Consider the following 20,989-nt stretch of genomic DNA (forward strand, 5'->3'; position numbering starts at 1 on the left):
TAAACCAGCCCCTTGTATATGGAGGTGCTTAGGAGGGAGTTGATGACGGCGATGAAAGAATGGGTGAAGGAGGTGATTGCACTGGTAAAGGCAGTAGTGATGAAGTTGTAGGTCGAGGTGCGGGAGCAAGGAGAGAAGCTGAATGCGGCGGAGGAGGCACTGTTGCAACACAGACCAATTCACCTTGAAGGGTGAGGAGCTGCGGAGGGTGGACGAGGTCAACAGAGGGCTGATAGGCAAGGTGGAGGAACTGGAGAACAGGTTGAGGAGGCAAAACCTGAGAATTGTGGGCTTGTCCGAGGGGGTGGAGGTAGAGTCCTTTGCGAAGATGTTTGCGGAGTAACATTTTTTTTTTCCAATTTAGAGGCAATTTAGCGTGGCCAATCCACCTAACATGCACATCTTCTTTGGGTTGTGGGGGTGAACCCCACGCAGACACGGGGAGAATGTGCAAACTCCACAGTGACCCAGGGCCGGGATTCGAACCCGGGTGCTCAGTGCGGTAGGCAGCAGTGCTAACCACTGTGACACGTGCCACCCTGATGTTTGCAGAGTTGATGGGGAAGGGGGAGGATATCTCCCGCCACGAATTGGACCGGGCACATTAGTCGCTCAGGCCGAAGCCTAAAGCGAATGAGCCACTGAGGGAAGATGGCCTTTGACTAAGTGAAGGTGGCATTGTATGGCAGCGGAGTGAGATTTGGAGTGGTCTACCTGAAAAGATGAAAGTGACTTAACAATTCGAGGGATTAAATTAAAAAAATTTAGAGTACCCAATTCATTTTTTCCGATATTAAGGGACAACTTAGTGTGGCCAATCCACCTAGCCTGCATATTTGGGTTGTGGGGGCGAAGCCCACGCAAACACGGGGAGAATGTGCAAACTCCACATGGACAGTGACCCAGAGCCGGGATCAAACCTGGGACCTTGGCGCTGTGAGGCAGCAATGCTAACCACTGCGCCACCGTGCTGCCCAAGGGATTTTTATTTTAAGGTGGCAGAGGCGTTCGTTACAGCTGAAGGACTGGCACTGAGATAGTTGGGATTTGGACTTGGTTGGTGAGGACGAGGATGTTTTTCTTCTGGAGGGTTTTCTGTTGGATTGGGCTTTTGTTTCTCTGTTTCTTGAATGGGAGGGGGTTTGTTTACATGTGTTTTGGGTTTTGGTTTTCTTTTTTCCTTATGGCTACTGTTCTGTATTGTTTCTTGGTTTAAAGGAGGTGGGTTTTGGCCATGTGGGGCCGGGTTACTGAGGAGGGGGTGGGGCTTTGGCGGGGGTCACCGCACAAACAAATGTAAGTTGGCTAGTGAAAGGGAGTGTGGTGGGGGGAGGGGCCACGGTCGTTGTGGGGGGGAGGGGCTATGGTCATGGAGCCTGGTCGAGCAGATTTGGATGGACATGGGAGGTGTGAATGGTGGGGGGAGTGGGATCAATACTGGGTGAGGTGTGGAAGTAGATGGGGGGGGGGGGGGGCGATTTCTGGGAGGGGGGTTAGACGGTAGTGGATGGGGGGTTTCTGGGAATGGTGGTTCGATGATAACAACAGGATGTGGTGGGCTTGGCCGGATAAGCAGGGCCCGGGGTAATTGTGATGGCAGATAGGAGAGGCGGGGGTGAGAGAGAGCCCCCCCCCACCACCGGTCAGAATGATGATTTGGAACGTGAGGGGATTAGGGAGACCGGTGAAGAGTTATTGCGCACCTGAAGCATGGTAGTACAGTGGTTGCACTGTTGCTTCACAGCTCCAGGGTCCCAGGTTCGAATCCCGGCTTGGGTCACTGTGCGGAGTCTGCATGTTCTCCCTGTGTCTGTGTGGGTTTCCACCGGATGCTCTGGTTTCCTCCCACAAGTCTCGAAAGATGTGCTGTTAGGTGAATTGGACATTCTTAATTCTCCCTCTGTGTGCCCGAACAGGCGCTGGAATGTGGCGACTAGGGGCTTTTCATTGTAGTGTTAATGTAAGCCTACTTGTGACAAGGATTATTATTTAAAAGCTGATGTGGTGATACTGCAGGAGACCCATTTGAAGGTGAAGGATCATGTGAGGCTTAGGAAGGGTTGGGTAAGTCAGGTTTTTCATTTGGGGTTCGATAGTAGGGCTTGGACGGTGGCGATCTTGATGGGCAAGAGGTTTCCGATGGAGAAGGTGGTAGCTGACCGGGGGGGGGGGGGTAGGTACGTGATAGTGATTGGTGTGTTGGAGGGAAGGTTGGTGGTGTTGGTAAGTATATCTGACCCCAATTGGACGAAGCGGGGTTTGTGAAGAGAGTGTTGGGTGCCATCCCGGTTCTGGGTACCCATGAGCTGATAGCAGGAAGGGGTTGGAACATAGTCCTGGAACCAAGGGGGGAGAGGGTGTGTGTAGGTGTTGACAAGGTTTTTGAAGGAGATTGGGGGGAGGGGGGGGGGGGGGGGGGGGGGGGGGGAAAGAGGGCAAAGAGTGGGAACATGGAGGTTTTTACACCGGCGGGATTGGGAGTATTCGTTTTTCTCCCCTGTGTACAAGTGTTTTCGAGCATTGACTTTTTAGTGGTCCAGGAAGGTGCTGTTAGCTGATCAATTGCGATCTCGGATCATGCTCCGCATTGGATGGATGTGGTGTTGGAGGAAGGGACAGGCTGGAGTGGAGAATGGATGTGGGGTTCCTGGTGGGATCAGAGTTTCTGTGACAAGATGGGGAAGGTGATTGAGGAGTATGTGGGGTTTAATTGCACGGGGGCGTCTCGCGGTCGGTTGTCTGGAAGGCTCTGAAGACGGTGGTGAGGGGGGAGTTGACATTGTTTCAGGTTAAGGTGGATAGGGAGCAAAGGGGTTTTCAGGCTACAAATTGAATTTCGGGAAAAGTGAGTACTTTGTGGTCTCCCCTCCGGGAGTGGGAGCAGGGGGGGGGGGGGTGCCTTTTCATCTCGCAGTTTCTCATTGTAGGTATCTGGGGGTGCAGGTGGCCCGGGATTGGGCAGGGCTTTGGAAGTTTAATTTCACTAGCTTGGTGGGGAGGGTGAAGGCTGATTTGCTGAGATGGGACAATCTCCCTCTGTCGCTGGCGGGCTGGGTGCAGGCAGTGAAGATGAATGTTTTGTAGTGGTTCTTGTTACAATGCCTGCTGGTCTTTTTGCCCAAGGCGTTTTTTAGGGTGGTCGACCAGCTGATCTCTGTTTGTTCAGGTGGGAAAGGTGGCCAGGATAAAGTAGGTGATACTGCAGAGGGGCAGCAAATGGGGGGTGGACTCTCAAATTTGATGTATTATTATTGGGTGGCAAATGCAGAGAAGATTCGGGGATGGAGTAGGGAGGGGGTGTGGGGGGGCTTTGTAGATGAGGATGGGGACGGGTTCTTGCAGGGGATCGGGATTGCAGGCACTGGCAGGGGCGCCACTACCAATGGCCCCAGGGATGTATCCGGTGGTAGTGGCCATGTTGAAGATTTGGAGGCAGTTTAGGCAGTGTTTTGGGTTGGGAGCTGAGTCATGGGCATGCCATTTAGGGGGAATCATGGGTTCAAGCCGGGCAGGATGGACACAATGTTCCAGGCATGGGAAGAGAGGGGATTAAGGAAATGAAGGTGGGGGCGGTGCAAGGGTTGGAGAGGGGAGTCGGCTCAGTGATTTATGGGAGGATTCTGGAGGAGGACGGGGTGTCTATGAAGCGGGTTTAAGGCAAGTGTGAGGAAGAGTTTGGGATGGTATTGGAGGAGGGTCTGTGGTGCGAGGTGCTGTGGAGGCTAAATTTCTTGACTTTCTGCACGAGGCTGGGGCTGATTCAACTGAAGGTAGAGTACACGATGCACCTTACAAAGTCTAGAATGAGCCAGCTTTTCGAAGGGGTAGAGAATATCTGTGAGCGATGTGGGAGGGGCTCTGAGAAACATGTACATATGTTTTGATCTTGCCCATGTACCCGGCATGGTGGTGGACCTGCTGAAGCTTTTGACCCTGGAAAAGGTGAAATTTGCTTTTCCTCCCACAGTCCAAAGAAATGAAGTGAAATGAAAATCGCTTATTGTCACAAGTTGGCTTCAAATGAAGTTACTGTGAAAAGCCCCTAGTCACCTCATTCCGGCGCCTTTTCGGGGAGGCTGGTACGGGAATTGAACCGTGCTGCTGGCCTGCCTTGGTCTGTTTTAAAAGCCAGCTCTTTAGCCCTGTGCTAAACCAGCAGGTTAAGTGGTTTGACCACGCTAAATTGCCCTTAGTGTCCCAAAAGGTTGGGTGGGGTTACGGGGGTAGGGTGGAGGTATGGGCTTAAGTAGGGTGCTCGTTCCATGGGCCGAATGGCCTCCTTCTGCACTGCAATTTCTATGTAATTTTATGTAAACTGTTGAATAAAAATACTTCCAAAAACAATTGTGGAAACAACTTATTCCATAGACACTGTTTGCTGAATGTGTGTGCACCGGCTTCTACTGATTCAAAGAAAAAGCTAATTCTGAATCAAAAGAAAAAAAACTTGCATCCACACTGCATCTTCCAGGAACCAAGGATACTTTGCATCAGTGAAGTAGCTTTGAAGTTTGATTGCATTTGTAGTGGAGGAAATGTGGCAACCGCTTTGTGTCCAACACGCTGAGATGAATAGCCAGATAATCTGTTGTTTCATGGAGTAAGCCGAGGGATAAACTTTGGTCAGGACACGAGGGAGAATCCCCTGTCCTCTTCAAAACAGTGCCTTGGGACCTCCTACATCCATCTCAGATGGGACCTCTTTAATGTCTCATTTGGAAAACAAAAGCACCCCTGACAGTGCAGCAGTGGAATGCCACCCTGGATTTCCCACTCCACTCCCTGACTCAGGTTTGAGTACTATGAACTGAGCCACAGCTGTAAATGAGAGCAGTTACTATATCATTATTACTACAGAGGTGAAAATTATTAACTTGCGAACATGCATGTGAATTAGAAGCAGGAGTAGGCCACTTGACCTCTTGAGTCTGCCCTGCCATTTCAAAAGATCAGGGTTGCTCTGATTGTAATCTCAACTCCACATTCTCGCCTATCCCATATAACCTTTCACCCCTTGCTTATCAAGAGTCTATCTACCTTGAGACAGCGCGGTGGCAGAGTGGTTAGCACTGCTGCCTCATGGCTCCGAGGACCCGAGTTCGATCCTGGCCCCGGGTCCCTATCTGTGTGGAGTTTGCACATTCTCCCTGTGTCTGTGTAGGTCAAAACCACCACAACCCAAAAATGTGCAGGGTAGGTGAATTGGTTATGCTAAATTGTCCCTTAATTGGAAAAAAAAATTGCGTACTCTAAATCTAGAAAAAGAAAGAATCTATCCACCTTTACCTAACAAATATTCAAAGTCTCTGCTTCCACCGCCTTTTCGGGAAGAGAGTTCCATAAGACATGGGAGCAGAATTGGGCTACTTGACCCATCGAGTCTGCTCCGCCATTCAATCATGGCTGATATTTTTCTCATCCCCATTCTCCTGCCTTCGCCCCATAACCCTTCATCCCCTTATTAATCAAGAACATATCTATCTCTGTCTTAACGACACTCAGTGATTTGGCCTCCACAGCCTTCTGTGGCAAAGAGTTCCACAGATTCACCACCCTCTTGCTGAAGAAATTCCTCTTCATCTGTTTTAAAGAATCGTCCCTTTAGTCTGAGATTGTGTCCTCTGGTTCTTACAAGTGGAAACATTCTCTCCACGTACCCTCTATCCAGGCCTCGCAGTATCTTGTACGTTTCAATAAGATCCCCTCATTCTTCTAAACTCCAACGAGTACAGACACGGGAGTCCTCGACCGTTCCTCATACGACAAGCTCTTCATTCCAGGCATCATCCTTGTGAACCTCCTCTGGACCCTTTCCAAGGCCAGCACATCCTTTCTTAGATACGGGGCTCAAAACTGCTCACAATACTCCAAATGGGGTCTGACCAGAGCCTTATATAGCCTCAGAAGTACATCCCTGGTCTTGTACTCTAGCCCTCTCCATATGAATGCTAACATTGCATTCGCTTTCCTAACTGCCGACTGAGCCTGCACGTTAACCTTAAGAGAATCGTGAACAAGGATTCCCAAGTCCCTTTGTGCTTCTGACTTCCTAAGCATTTCCCCATTTAGAAAATAGTCTATGCCCTCATTCCTCCTTCCGAAGTGCATAACCTCACACTTTTCCACATTGTATTCCATCAGCCACTTCATTGCCCACTCTCCTAGCCTGTCCAAGTCCTTCTGCAGCTACCTTGCTTCCTCAACACTACCTGTCCCTCTACAAATCTTTTTATCCTCTGCAAACTTGGCAACTGTGCCTTCAGTTCCTTCTTCCAGATCATTAATGTATATTGTGAAAAGTTGTGGTCTCCACCGGCCCCTGAGGCACACCACAAGTCACCGGCTGCCATTCTGAAAAAGACCCCTTTATCCCCACTCTTTGCCTTCTGCCGTCAGCCAATTCTCTATTCATGCCAGGATCTTGCCCTTTACACCATGGGCTCTTAACTTATTTAACAATCTCATATGTGGCACCTTTTCACTCATGACCCTCTTGAGTGAAAATAATTCTTCTCTGTCTTAAATGGGTAACTCCTTTATTTTTTAACAGTGACCCTAGTTCTAGATTCTCTCACAAGAGGAAACATCCTCTTCATGTTCACCCTGTCAATACCCTTCACGATCTTGTATGTTTCAATCAAGTCACCACTTACTCGTCTAAACTCCTGGCATGTCCAACCTTGCCTCATTAGGCATCCTATATTGATATTAGTCTGATGACCCTTCTCTGAACTGCTTCCAACACATTTTCATCCTTAAATGAGGAGACCAGTACTGTACACCGCATTCCAGGGGAGGTCTCACCAATGCCCTACATGACTGAAGCATAACCTCCCTACTTTTGTATTAAATTCTCCTCGCAATAGACATTTTCATTCTATTAGCTTTCCTAACTAATTGCTATATCTACATACCAAGCTTTTGGGACTTGTGCATTAGGACATCTGGATCCCTTTTGTGTCTGAGCTACAATCTCTCGCCACTTGGATAATATGTTTTTTTTCCTGTCGATGTTCAATTTCACAATTTCCCACGTTGTACTCCATTTTCCAGATATTTGTCCACTCATTTAACCTATCCATATTCCTTTGTAGCCTCCTTATGCCCTTTTCACAACTTCCTTTCCTACCTAACTTTGTGTTATTAGATGATTTAGCAACCATTCCATCAGTCCTTTCAGCCAAATCACTTGTCCAAATTGTACAGTTTGAGGCCTCAGCATTGATCACTGTGGCACACCACTCGTTGCATCTTGCCAACAGAAAATTACTCACTATGTCTCCTCCTCACTCTTTCCTGGTAGTCAGCCAATCATCTATCCATGCCAATATGTTACTTCCTACACCATGAACTTTTATTTTTCACAATAGAGTTTGATGTAGCACCTTATCAATTGCCATCTAGAAATCTAAATACAGTGCATCCACCGCTTCCCCTTTATCCACAGCGCATGTTATTTATTGAAAGAATTCCAATAAATTGGTTTGTATTTCACAAAACCGCATTGACTCTGTTGATTATTTTGAATTTTTCCAAGTGCCCTGATGTGACATCCTTTAACAATAATTTCTAACATTTTCCCCATGACAGGTGATAAACTAATTGGCCTGTAGTTTTCTGCTTTCTGTCTTCCTCCCTTTTTGAATAAAGGAGTTACATTCGCTATTTTCCAACCTATTATTTTTTCTTTGTAAATTTAGAGTACCCAATTCTTTTTTTTTCCAATTTAGCGTGGCCAATCCACCTACCCTGCACATGTTTTTAGGTTGTGGGGGTGAGACCCACGCAGACACTGGGAGAATGTGTAAACTCCACATGGACAGTGACCCGGGGCCGTGATCGAACCTGGGTCCCTGGCGCCGAGAGGCAATGGTGCTAACCACTGCGCCACCATGCTGCCCATTATTTTCTAATCTAATAGAACCTTCACTATTGTTGAGTTATTCCCCATTTCTTTATTCACCATGGTTGCTGTCTATGCAGCTGGAAGGATGGGTGCACAGTCTTCTCACAGCCTGCCAGCACAAGGTACCAGATATTGCATAGCAATAGGAGTTCCATCATTCATGAGGTAATGTGTGAACTATGCCTCAACTCTATTGTGAGTTTTTACTCCATACCCATTGACATTTTACATATCTATGGACATCATGGCAGTTCCAAATGACCCCTCCAAATCCACAGCATTTTGGTGAATGGATTTCCAGAATCCTCTGTTGGGGAAAAAAAGTGTTGATTTCTCTTCTGGCTTCACTCTCTGTCCACTGAGAACTCTGTCCTCTTCCAGTTCTGACTTTTTGTGCATTCTCGATTTTCATTGCTTTGTTATTGACTACCGGGCCTTCAGGAGTTGAGTCCTCAACCCGAAACCTCTCCACCTCTGTCTCCTTTTAAAATACTCCTTAATATTTACCATTTTACCAAGCTTACCACACCTTTGAATTGCTTTGGGATGTTTTAACTACATTAAAGGTGCTGTCTGAATGAATGCAAGTTGGTGTAGATCAGCCTGACCCAAATTTTAAGATCATGTCCCTTGTTTCTCAGATTTCCGATCAGTTGTAACAGCTTCTCTGTATCAAACCATTGAATCATTTTGAACACCCTGATCAGATCACCCCGCAATCTTCTAAACACCAGGCCCTTCTGAGCAATCACTTGTTTATTTCTGTGTCTTGGTTTTGTTTTTGCAGGTTTACTTCAACAGGTCATGACAGCGCTACCAGGGGCTGGGCCAAGGATCCCCGGCCTACACTCTCAGACCACAGCGCCCATCCATCCTACAGTGCCAGTCCCCCCGCAGCAGCCGCAGAGTGCCCTGCGCGAGATCACGTGCGTCACCCTCTGCAAGGTTGGCCAGGAAACTGTCCAGGACATCGTGGCACGTACAATGGACATCTTCCACATGCTCCGGGCAACGCAGGTGACTGGTCCCTCCTTCCCTTCCCTTAATTTATTCAGCAAATTGAGGGGTTTTGTGTTGAGCAATAGGACACTTTCCACTTCCGGCACAAATTATTTGCACTAAGGATTGGCAGATAAGTTACAGCATGTATTAGACATATGGAGTATGAGAATGGTTCCCAGGACCCTGGTTAGCACTGCTGTCTCACAGCACCAGGGACCTGGGTTTGTGTGGAATTTGCATATTTTCCCTGTGTCAGCATGGGTTTCCTCCCACAGTACAAAGATGTGCAGGTTAGGTGGATTGACTACGATCAATGTGTGGGGTTACAGGAATAAGGCGGCCTAGGTAGAATGCTCTTTTGGAGAGTTGGTGCAGACTCGATGGGTCAAATAGCCGCCTCCTGAACTGTAGGAATTCTATGGATCACAGGATCCTGATTTGCACACTTCTAATGAGGCTTCCACTTGTTTCGGGAAGACTTGCATTCACATAGCATCTTTCACAACTTCAGGACATCCTAAAGACCTTTGCAGCCAATGAAGCATTTGAGGTGTGATCACTGTTGTAATGTAGGAAACACCCAGAAAGCTCCAACAAAAACCACAACATAAAGGACCATAAAAATCTGATCAGTGATGTTGATTAAGGGATATATATTGACCAGAACACCAGAGAGATCTTCTATGTTCTTCAAATAATGCCACGGGATCCTTTACATCCACTTAAGAGGACATGTGCCTTGAACTGCCCTCTGTGAGTCACTCAGCTGTATCAAATGTCAATACAAAGCCAGATGAACCATCCAGCAATGACTTGAGCACCAGACACGACAAAAGCACCACACAATGCAGTCTGCCCTGCAGCGTCCCCTTTGCTAACATGTGGGGACTTGTGCCAAAATTGGAAGAGCTACCCCACAGACTATCCAACCAGCAGCTTGACATAGCCATACTTAAAAAATCATACCATTCAGCAGACATCCCAATTTCCTGCTTCACTATAAACCACTGACTGTGCAGGCTCAGCAGAGGAACTAGCACAGTGGTAATAGTCGGGAGTCCTCAACATTAACCCCAGACCCAATGAAGTCTCATTGCATCATGTCATACATGGGCAACGAAATCTTCGACTGATTACGATCCATCACCCTCACTGTATTGTGCATGGGATGCAGTGGCGTAGTGGTATTGTCGCTGGATGAGTAATCCAAAGACCCAGGGTAATTCTCTGTGGACCCGTTTCGAATCCTACCACGGCAGATGGTAGAATTTAATCTCAGTAGAACATCTGGAATTAAAACTCTAATGATGACCATGAAGCCATTGTCATTAAAAATCCAACTGGTTCACCAATGTCCTTTAGGGAAGGAAACTTGCCATCCTTACCTGGTCTGACCTACCTGTGACTCCAGACCCACAGCCATGTGGTTGACTCTTAAATACCCTCTGAAATAACCTGTCAAGCGACTCAGTTGTATTCAACCGCTACAAAGAAAACAAAGGAATTAAACCGGACAGACTACCGAGCATCTACCTAGACACCAGACGTGATGACGGCAAACTCAGCCCTGGCAATCATGCACAGTCCTTCTTGCTAACATATGGGGGCTTGTGCCAAAATTGGGAGATCAGCAGCCTGACCTAGTCATACTCACAGAATCATACCTCTCAGATAATTTACCAGACACCATCATCACTGTCCCTGGGTGGGTCCTGTTTCACCGGCAGGAGGCCCAGAAGAAATGGTGACTCAGTGGTATACAGTCAGGAGGGAATTCTCCTGAGTCCTCCACATTGACTCTGGGCCCCATGAAGTCTCATGGCACCAGGTCAAACCTGGGCAAGGAAACTTTCTGCTGTTTGCCACATAACCATTCTCCTCTCAACTAATGAATCAGTACCCTTCCACTTTGAACACCACTTGGGGGAAGCACTGAATATACTCTAGGTGGGAGACTTCAATGTCCTTCACCAAGTATGGCTTGGTAATATCATCCCAGACAGAGCTGGGCAGATCCTAAGTGACAGCTGCGAGATTAGGGTGGGGACAGGTGGTGGAGGGAACCAAGAGGGAAGAACATACTTTACCTCATCCCCACCAGCCTGCCTTCTCCAGATGCATCTGTCCATGACAGTATCGATAGGAGGGTCCACCCCACAGTCCTTGTGGAGACAAAGTCCTGTCTTCACATTGAGGATAACTTCAATTTTGCTATCGGGCACTACGACCGTGCTAAATGGGATAGATTTTGAACAGATCTAGCAACTGTGTCCATCAGGTGCTGTAGGCCATCAGTCGCAGCAGAATTGAACTCGGCCACAATTCGTAACCTCGGGGCATGGCACATCCCCCTCTCTACCATTACCAACAAGCCAGGAGATCAAACCTGGTTCAATGTAGAGTGCAGGAGGGCTTGCCAAGGGCAACACTGCCGCACCCAAAAATGAGATGTCAACCTGGTAAAGCCACAACACCAGACTGCTGTGTGCCACATCGGAATAGCAGCAAGTGATAGACAGAATTTCGCAATCCCTCAACTAACAGATCCAATCTAAGCTCTGCAATCCTGCTGCATCCAGTCATGAGTGGTGGTGAACAATCGAACAACTCCATGGAGGAGGAGGCTCCACAAATATCCCCATCCTCACTGATGGAGGAACCCAGCACATCTGCAAAAGATAAGACTGAGGTATTCACAACAATCTTCAGCCAGAAGTGCTAAATGGATGATCCATCTTGGCCTCCTCCAATGGTCCCCAGCATCACAGATGTCAGTCGTCAGCCAATTCGATTCACTCCACGTGATATCTAGAAACGATTAAAGGCACTGGATACTGGAAAGGCTACGGATCTTGGCAATAGTCCTGAAGCATTGTGCTCCAGGACTTTCCACGTTCCTGGCCAAGCTATTCCAGTACAGCTACAACACTGGCATCTACCCAGCAATGTGGAAAATTGCCCAGGTGCGTCCTGTACACCAGAAACACGCCCAGCCAGTTACCTCCCCATCAGTCTACTGTTCATCATGAGTAAAGTGATGAAAGGGTTCATTTAAAGCACTATTCAGTGGCATTTACTCAGCAATAATCTGCATGTGGACATCAGTTTGAGTTCTTGCAGGGTCACATGGCTCCTGACCTCATTACATCCTTGGTTCAAACATAGACAAAAGAGTTGAAGTTCAGAGGTGAGATGAGTGATTGCCCTTGACATCAAGGCAGCATTTGACGGAGTATGGCATCAAGAAGCCTGGCAAAACTGGAGTCTATGGGAATCCGGGGGAAAACTCCCACTGATTTGAGTCATACCTGGCACAAAGGAAGATGGTTGTGGTAGTTGAAGGTCAATCATCTCAGCTCCAAAACACCACTGCAAGAATTCCTCAGGGTAGTGTCCTAGGCCCAACTATCTTTAGCTGACCTGCTTTCTATCACAAGCTCAGAAATGGGGATGTTCGCAGAATACTGCACAGTTCAATGTTCACCATTCGCGACGACTCAGTTATTGAAGCATTCCAAGTCCAAATGCAGCAAGACCTGGCAATACCTAGGTTTGGGCTGACAAGTGGCAAGTTACATTTGTGACACAAGTGCCAGGCAATGACCATCTCCTACAAGAGAGGACCTAACCATCGCCCCTTGACATTCAGTGGCATTACCATCCCTGGGGGATGCCATTGATCAAAAACTGATAAATACTATGGCTGTCGAAGCAGGTCAAAGGCTAGGAATGCTGTGGCGAGCAAATCACCTCATGACTCCCCAAAGCCTATCCAACATCTACAAGGCACAAGTTAGGAGTGTGATGGAATGCTATCTACTCATCTGGATTCAGACCAGGGGAGGGATTCTCCGCCGGCGTGATTCACCGTTTTGTCGGCACCCGGGGGTTTCCCGATGGCGTGGGGCTGCCCCGCAATGGGAAACCCCATTAACCGTCCAGCGTAACAGAGAATCCGCCGGTGGGTCGGGGTAGAAATGTGGCGGAGAATCCAGCCCCAGATCTCTCGGCCCAAAACTGGGCATTCACAAACTGGGCATTCACAAGTTGCTTTGTTTATTAAAAAAAAAAATGTTTTTTAAATGTTCATTGGATGTGGGCATTGCTGGCAAGGCCAGCATTTGTTGCCTATCCGTAATTGCTTTTGAGAAGGTGGTGGTGAGCTGCCTTCTTGAACTGCTGCAGTCCATGTGCTATAAGAACACCCACAGTGCTGTTAGGGAGGGATTTTGATCCAGTGACAGTGAAGGAACAGCGATATATTTCCAAGTCAGGATGGTGTGTGACTTGAGGAGATCTTGGAGGTGGTGATGTTGCCACTCATCTGCGGTCCTTGGCTTACTTAGTAGATATCACAGGTTGCAAGTTGCAGTTGAAGGAGGCTTGGTGAGTTGCTGCAGTGCATCTTGTAGATTGGTGCCACTGTGTATCAGTGTTGTAGACTGAATGTTTAAGGTGGTGGAAGGGGGTAGCAATCAAGCGGCTGCTTTGTCCTGGATGGTGTCAAGCTTCTTGTTGGAGCTGCACTCATCCAGGCAAGTGGAGAGTATTCCATTACACTCCTGACTTGTACCTTGTAGATGGTGGACAGGCTTTCGGGAGTAATGAGAGTTATTTGCTCCATGATTCCTAGCCTTTGACCTACATTGGTAGCTGCAGTATTATTACATTGCCTGGGTGTTTCCTGTCCATAAAAAGTAAGACACCCAATAAGACAAAAGGCAATGCCATTGAATGGCCAATGGCTACTTTCAGTCTACTAGAGAAGTAATGGAAGATTTTGATGACTATGCTGTCAAGTGACATTTACTCAGCTGTTCACTAGTCTCAGCTTGAGGTCTATCAGGACCCATAACTCCAGACCTCATTATGACCTTGGTCCAAATATGCACAAGAGAGTTGATGCCTGAGGTGAGGTGAGTGACTGACCCTTGATATCGAGGTACCTTTTGATCGAATATGGAATCCCCAGGAGTCCTAGAAAAATTGAAGTCAATGGGAATCATGGGGGTGGGTGGAGCCTCCACTAGCTGGAGTCTTCCCTGAATGAAGAAAAATGGTTGTAAATGTTGGAGGCCAATTAACTCAGGACATCATTACAGAGTTCCTCGGGCAGTGTCCTCGGCCAAACCTGCTGCACCATCAATGACCTTACTTCTCTCATAAGGCCCGAAGTAGGGATGTTTGCTGATTGCACAGTGTTCAGTTTCATTCACAGCTCAGCATACAATGAAGCAGTCCATGCATGCATGCAACAAGACCTGAACAGCATGCAAGCTTGGACTTGTGTGCAGTGGGAATGCAACTTGCCATTTAACTGGCAGGCAATTGCCATCCTCAAGAAGAAAGAATCTAAGTGTCTCCTGATGACATTAACATTGCTGACAACATATGGACGAGAGGAGTCACCATAAACTAACTGGCTCAGCCGCATAAATACTGTGACTGCAAGAACTGCTCAGAGGCTGGGAATTGTGCGGGAAGTGACCGTAGCAACTTAGTTTAAGGTCTCATCCAAAAGATGGCACCTTTGACAATGGAGCACTCCTTCAGTAGTGGAAGTGTCTGTCTAGATTATGTCTCAAGGTTTTGGAATGAGACCTCGCCTGGCAGCTTATCTGTGCAGTGCGAGTGCTCGCCACCGAGGCACATCTGAAATGAAATGAAATGAAAATTGCTTATTGTCACAAGTAGGCTTCAAATTAAGTTACTGTGGAAAAGCCCCAAATCGCCACATTCCGGCGCCTGTTCGGGGAGGCTGGTACGGGAATTGAACCATGCTGCTGGCCTGCCTTGGTCTGCTTTCAAAGCCAGCGATTTAGCCCTGTGCTAAACCAGCCTTTATTATTGAAATTACATTTAAACTATGTCAGCATAGGGCAGCACGGTGGCGCAGTGGGCTAGCCCTGCTGCCTCACGGCGCAGAGGTCCCAGGTTCGATCCAGACTCTGGGTCACTGTCTGTGTGGAGTTTGCACATTCTCCCCGTGTTTGCGTGGGTTTCACCCCCACAACCCAAAGATGTGCAGGTTAGGTGGATTGGTCACGCTAAATTGCCCCTTAATTGGAAAAAATGAATTGGGTGCCCTAAATTTAAAAGAAAAATAAAAAAACGTAAAAAAGAACTATGTCAGCATTTCCTGCAATTTAACAAAACAAAACGGGAAATATACATGCAAATGATTAGCACTTAATGAAATAAGCTCCCATAATGGTACGGTGACTGAGCCGTATAAACCACAAAAGTCCAAGATAGCATCAACCATGATGAGCTGTGTCCTCTTTGTCCAAAACTGTAGAACTAGAGGACACCGCCTGTGCTTGAAGGGATAAGTTTTAAAGCTGATCTGTGCAATAGAAATTTCAAGTAACTGAGTGGCCAATCTATGAAACAGGCCTAGCGAGATGGCGGAAGCTATTAACATTGATTCATTCAAGTAAAATTTCTTTCTGAGAGTGACATGTTGGTGGTACAACGTATGAGTAATTTCAGGCAAGTGTACCATGCTTGGGTGGAGAGGGAGGGGGTGGGTGGGGGGAGGTGGAGCAGAGGAGACTTTGGGCTTCTAATTTGCAAAGTTCTCTTCACTTGCGTTTTCCTGTCCATATGTCAGGGTCTGTTTGAATTGAGGACACTAGGGATCCATTCATTATATAAGAATATATAAATTAGGCGTGACCGACTCGGCCCCTCGAAGTTGCTCCACCATCCAATAAGATCATGGCTGATCTGATTTTGACCTCAACCCCACATTCCTGCCTATCCCAATGACCTTTCACCCCCTTGCATATCAAAAATCTAACTATCACTGCCATGAATCTAACTATCTCTGCCATGAAAATATTCAAAGACTCTGCTTTCACCGCCTTTTGAGGAAGAACGTTGCAAGTACTCGTGACCCCTCAAGGATTTTGGATGAGTTAACGTTTATGCAGGGCGAAAGATAAGCATGCGATAGGGTTTCAGCACCGGATAAAAATGAGGCTGGGATTGGGGGTGGGCGGTATTACCAAGGTGGCAGGCTATGTGAAGGAGAGATTCTTTCTCTCCTTTTTCTGGTCCTTGAAATGTTTCTGGGGTTTTCAACACCCTGGGCGGGGAGTAAATAGTGCTGACACCTGAGATCTGATAATTTTTATTGTTTCTCATGGCTGTGACTCCAGTGACTCATGATGCTAACTGGCACTTGAACACTTGGTTGAAGGAAAGAAAGAAGTTGCATTTCTATAGCACCTTCCATGACTTCAGAGTACCCAAAGCACTTCACACAATGGAATACATTGAGAGTATTCACTCCTGTAATGAAGGAAACGCAGCAATCAATTTGTGGGCAGCAAGGTCCCAAAAACAACAATCTCATAATGTCATGGAATCTGTTGTAGTAATGCTGGTTGAAGGTTACTGGTAAATATTGGCCAGGAAAGTGGGTTGAATCCCTTGTTTTACCTCAATGACTTTGGACCTCTAATTAATTTGAAAGACATTGGTGAATCCACTTTCTTCCTCTGACTTTTGCAGCATTTCATCAGTGCTGCTCCGGTCTCTGGAGTGGGATTTCAACCTTTGACCTTCGGACTCCAGGGTGGGTGCGCTACCACTGTGACGAGACAGACACAACTAATTTCAGTTTATATTCAAGGTTTAGGTTCTAATCTGTGCAGCCAAGATCAAGCAAATTCAATCACCCATGTGCCCTTTGCTAATGTGTTTCTGGTGTTTTGGTATTGTTGCCTTCGTATTGCATTGACCTGTGTGTCCCAGGAAAGTTCTTAAATCATCAAAGGTGACGGTAAATAAAATCAATGTGGCAAATATTCGAGAAGGCCTGACTGCACCTGCGGAGACAGAAACAGTTAACATTTCGAGTGGAATTTGAGTCCCTTTCAGAACCTTATAACAAAGATCCTTGCTGTTAATCTTCCTCCTGTTTATTCTCTGCATGTGGGCATAGCTAGTTACCAGGTATGGCTGAAAGGATTGCTGGGCCAGTTCAGAGGTTAGTTAAAAATAAAACACACTGACGTAGGACTGGAGTTGCAGACCAGACTAGGTAAAGACGGCAGATTTTCTTCCCTAAAGATCATTAAGTGAACTAATTAGATTCCTGTGGCATACTCGGTGGATCAGGCAGATCTGTGGAAAGAAAGAGTTAACATTTCTGATGTTCTAGTGAAAATTCGCCTTGATCTGAAATGTTAACTGTTTTCCTCTCCACCGAGGAATTCCCAGCATTTTTTGTCTTTATTTCGGATTTCCAGCATCTGCAGTATTTTATTTTTTTGTATTTGGTTTCTATGACAACCTGACAGCTTCAGGGTGACTTTTACTGAAATTAGCTTATTATTTATAGATGTTTAAAAACTTTTGAGTTAAAATTCTCAAATCGACATGGTGTGCTTTTAACTTGAATTTTTTATATTAATGATCCCACAATGCAGTATTTCTAAGGCTGCCGAATCTGCATATATTTCTGGCGGTTAATCACACGACCTTCAGCTACCCTTCCCAGTCGAGCAGCTTTTATTCATTTTCATTGCGTTTATAACCAAGAAATTGAATTATTCAAAGACATTTTTTAAAAAACCCACAACAAGACCGCAGTAAGTGCTGCTGAGAGGGGATCAAATGCATTCTCTATTAGAAGAGGAGTAGGACATAAAGGGAAGTGCCCTTACCGCTTGATGCCCACGCCTGTGTTTGGTTACAGGAGGTCACCAGAGGCGTCTGATATTCCAGTCAGTGTCTTTCTTTGCAGTATGGTACCTGAGCCACCAGAGGACGCAATTGCTCTTTGCAAACAATCTCAGCCACCTGATGCCTGCAGTTCAGGTTACAATGTTTTTATAATCTGTTAGTGGGCGACTAACAGATGGATCTGAATCTGAACTTCTTTGTTAACGCGAGTTTTTAAAAAAACAAAAAACAAAATAAATTACGGGGTGCGGGCGTCGCTGATTGGGCGAGCATTTATTGCTCATCCCACATTGCCCTCTACTTCAGAGAGCATTTGAGAATCGACCGTATTGCTGTCACATGTAGACCAGACCAGGTAAAGACTGCAGATTTCCTTCCCTAAAGAGCAAAAGAGCATCAGTGAACCAGATGGGTTTTTGCAAAAATCGACTGGTTTCGTTAGACTTTTTAATTCCAGATTTTGTTTGAATTCAAATGTCACCATCTGCAGTGCTGGAATTTGAATCCAGCTGCTCCCCAGATCTTGCCCTGGGTTCTGGATTACTGCTCCAGTGACTATACCAGAACACTACCACCCACCTCTTTCTCTCCGCACCCCACCCCCCCCTCCTGACGGTATGAAAAATAGAGTCGTACTGAAAGACAGCAGGCAAGTTTTATATTTCTCAGTGTCCCGAGAATTATACAATAATGCAGTAGCAAAGGGGGCCATTCAGCCCACCATGTCTGTTCCAGCTAAAGAGCTATCCAATTGATCACATTCCATTGATTTCTCCCCTTAGCCCTGCAAAGTTTCTTTTTCCAATCGAGTATTTATCCAATGTCTTTTTCAAAGCTATTATTCCATTTGCTTCCATCTTCCTCTTCAGGCAGTGCTGCCAGAAAATCAAAACTTGCTGTTTTAAAAAACAACAACTCTCATTTGACTCTGGTTCTTTTACCAATTGCTTCAAATTTGTGTCCTCTGGTTACTGCCCCCCCCCCCCCCCCCGATGTTTTTCTTTATTCACTCCATCATATCTTCAGAATTTTGAAAACCTTGATCCAATCTCCTCTTTGACCTTCCCTGCTCGAAGGGGAAGAACCCCAGCTTCTGCAGTCTCTCCACATAACTAAAATCCCTCATTCCCCCAGTAGTTCAGGAAGAGATGGTTAATTCTGCCATCCAGGCAAGGGTTGGAAATCAATTCCCTAAGCAAGAGGAGCTCTGCCAGGTGGAACATTTTGGATAGGGCACAGAATGCCACCAGTCCAGTTGCGACGGCTTCTTTACTTTCTCATGTAAACATGTTGAGATCCAGCCTAAAATATGAATTAAAAGTGCTGGAAACGCTCCACGTCTGGTAGAATCTGCAGGGAAAAAGAATTGTTTTGAGTCTATAACCTTTCATTTTTCTCCGTCCCTCCAGAGTGCCTGCAGCAATTTTTTTTGTTTTTATTTTGGATTTCCAGCAGCTGTGTGGTGCGATTTACTGGCCTCATTGCGCCAGACGTGGTGACGAGGTCATTGAATCTCGCGAGAGGCCTCCATCCAGCTCATTTAAAGATGTCTGCACCAGGAAATAACAGTCTTCCCAGTGAGGGCTGGACCAGGTGCAGTTTAGTACTGGTCCACACAAACATGGACCGGGTGTATAGGCACCAGGGGTGTTTCTCAGGCCATTGGAAACCCCTGGGTGATTGGGGCAGTGCAGGATGGCCCTCTGGCTCTGGCACCTTTGGGTGATGCTGACAGGGGCACTGCAAGTGTGCTAGGGTGGTTGTGCCAGGCTGGCAGTGCCAAGGGCACCTGTGGGGGGCCATGTCCATTAAAGAGGGAATAAAGGGGACTATGAAGTGGTGGGGGGGGGGTGAAAGGTGGGTATGAAGGGGGTTAAGGGTGTGGGTTTGACAGGCTTAGGTTGTTTTCGCTGGAGCAGAGAAGACCGGGCGACCTGATTGAGGTGTACAAGATTATGTGGGGCATGGCCACAGTGCATAGGGAGCAGCTATTCCTCAGTTGCAAGGGGACACAAGTTCAAAGTGAGGGGCAGGAGGCTTAGGGGGGATTTGAGGAAAATGTTTTTACCCAGAAGGTGGTGACGGTCTGGAATGCACTACCTGGGAGGGTAGAAGAGGCAGGTTGCCTCACATCTGTTTAAAAGGTACCTGGATGAGCACTTGGCGTGGCATAACATTCAAGGCTATGGGCAAAGTGCTGGCAAATGGGATGAGGTAGGCAGGTCGGGTGTCTTTCATGTGTCGGTCTAGACTCGATGAGCCGAAGGGCCTTTTCTGCCCTGTGTTATTCTGTGATTCTGTCCTGAAAGTGAGGGGTGCGAAAAAGGGGCGGGGAGGCCTGAAAAGTGGGGCAACTCAGCGACCCCATTGAGGGGTGTCCTCACTTGGGGGTTGTGGGGTAATGTCCATGTGGGGGGGGGGGGGTGACATTGCCAATGGATGAGGGATGTGGGGGACCCTCAAACTCACTTAGAAATCAGGGCACCCTTTCAAAATGGTGGCCCGATCACTGAGGAGCCGTTCTGGCCGGTGAGGCTTGACCGGGGAAAAACTCCCCAATGCCCAAAAGAATGACGAAGCGTGGTTGAATAGTGGTGTGTACCTCACCCAAAAGCTGGTGAGAAACACCGCACCAAACTCGCCCAAAATGACACTGAAAAATCTTTTGTTGAATTCAGCTCTTTTTATTATTGCATGAGATATATCTTTACTTCTTTAACTATTGAGCTGAAGACCTACCTTTTACCTTTTTAACTATTAAGAGCTGAAGTAAATGCTTTGGCGTTGAAGACTGTCACATGATAAACACCTGGGGCGAAATTCTCCCGAAACGGCGCGATGCCCGCCGACTGGCGCCCAAAACGGCGCCAATCAGACGGGCATCGCGCCGCCCCAAAGGTGCGGAATGCTCCACATCTTTGGGGGCCGAGCCCCAACATTGAGGGGCTAGGCCGACGCCGGAGGAATTTCTGCCCCGCCAGCTGGCGGAAACGGCCTTTGTTGCCCCGCCAGCTGGCGCGGAAATGACATCTCCGGGCGGCGCATGCGCTGGAGCGACAGCGACCGCTGACAGTTTCCCACGCATGCGCAGTGGAGGGAGTCTCTTCCGCCTCCGCCATGGTGGAGACCGTGGCGGAGGCGGAAGGGAAAGAGTGCCCCCACGGCACAGGCCTGCCCGCGGATCGGTGGGCCCCGATCGCGGGCCGGGCCACCGTGGGGGCACTCCCCGGGGCCAGATTGCCCCGCGCCCCCCCCCAGGACCCCGGAGCCCGCCCACGCCGCCTTGTCCCACCGTTCAGAAGGTGGTTTGATCCACGCCGGCGGGACAGGCAATTTATTGGCGGGACTTTGGCTCATCCGGGCCGGAGAATCGAGCGGGGGGGGCCC

At 47.6% G+C, this 20,989-nt stretch overlaps 1 protein-coding gene across 1 annotated transcript in view; it reads left to right on the forward strand.

Annotated features, from left to right (window-relative positions):
• The window catches only part of LOC140415164 (mediator of RNA polymerase II transcription subunit 30-like), a 41,053-nt gene that overhangs the window by 3,258 nt on the left and 16,806 nt on the right, over positions 1 to 20,989 (forward strand). The window contains exon 2 of the mRNA XM_072501032.1: positions 8,694 to 8,923. Coding sequence (XP_072357133.1) covers positions 8,711 to 8,923 — 213 coding nt within the window. The 5' untranslated portion in view covers positions 8,694 to 8,710. The remainder of the gene's footprint in view (positions 1 to 8,693; positions 8,924 to 20,989) is intronic.

The sequence above is a fragment of the Scyliorhinus torazame genome, chromosome 1 (genome assembly GCF_047496885.1).
Source record: "Scyliorhinus torazame isolate Kashiwa2021f chromosome 1, sScyTor2.1, whole genome shotgun sequence".
Lineage (NCBI taxonomy): Eukaryota > Metazoa > Chordata > Chondrichthyes > Carcharhiniformes > Scyliorhinidae > Scyliorhinus > Scyliorhinus torazame.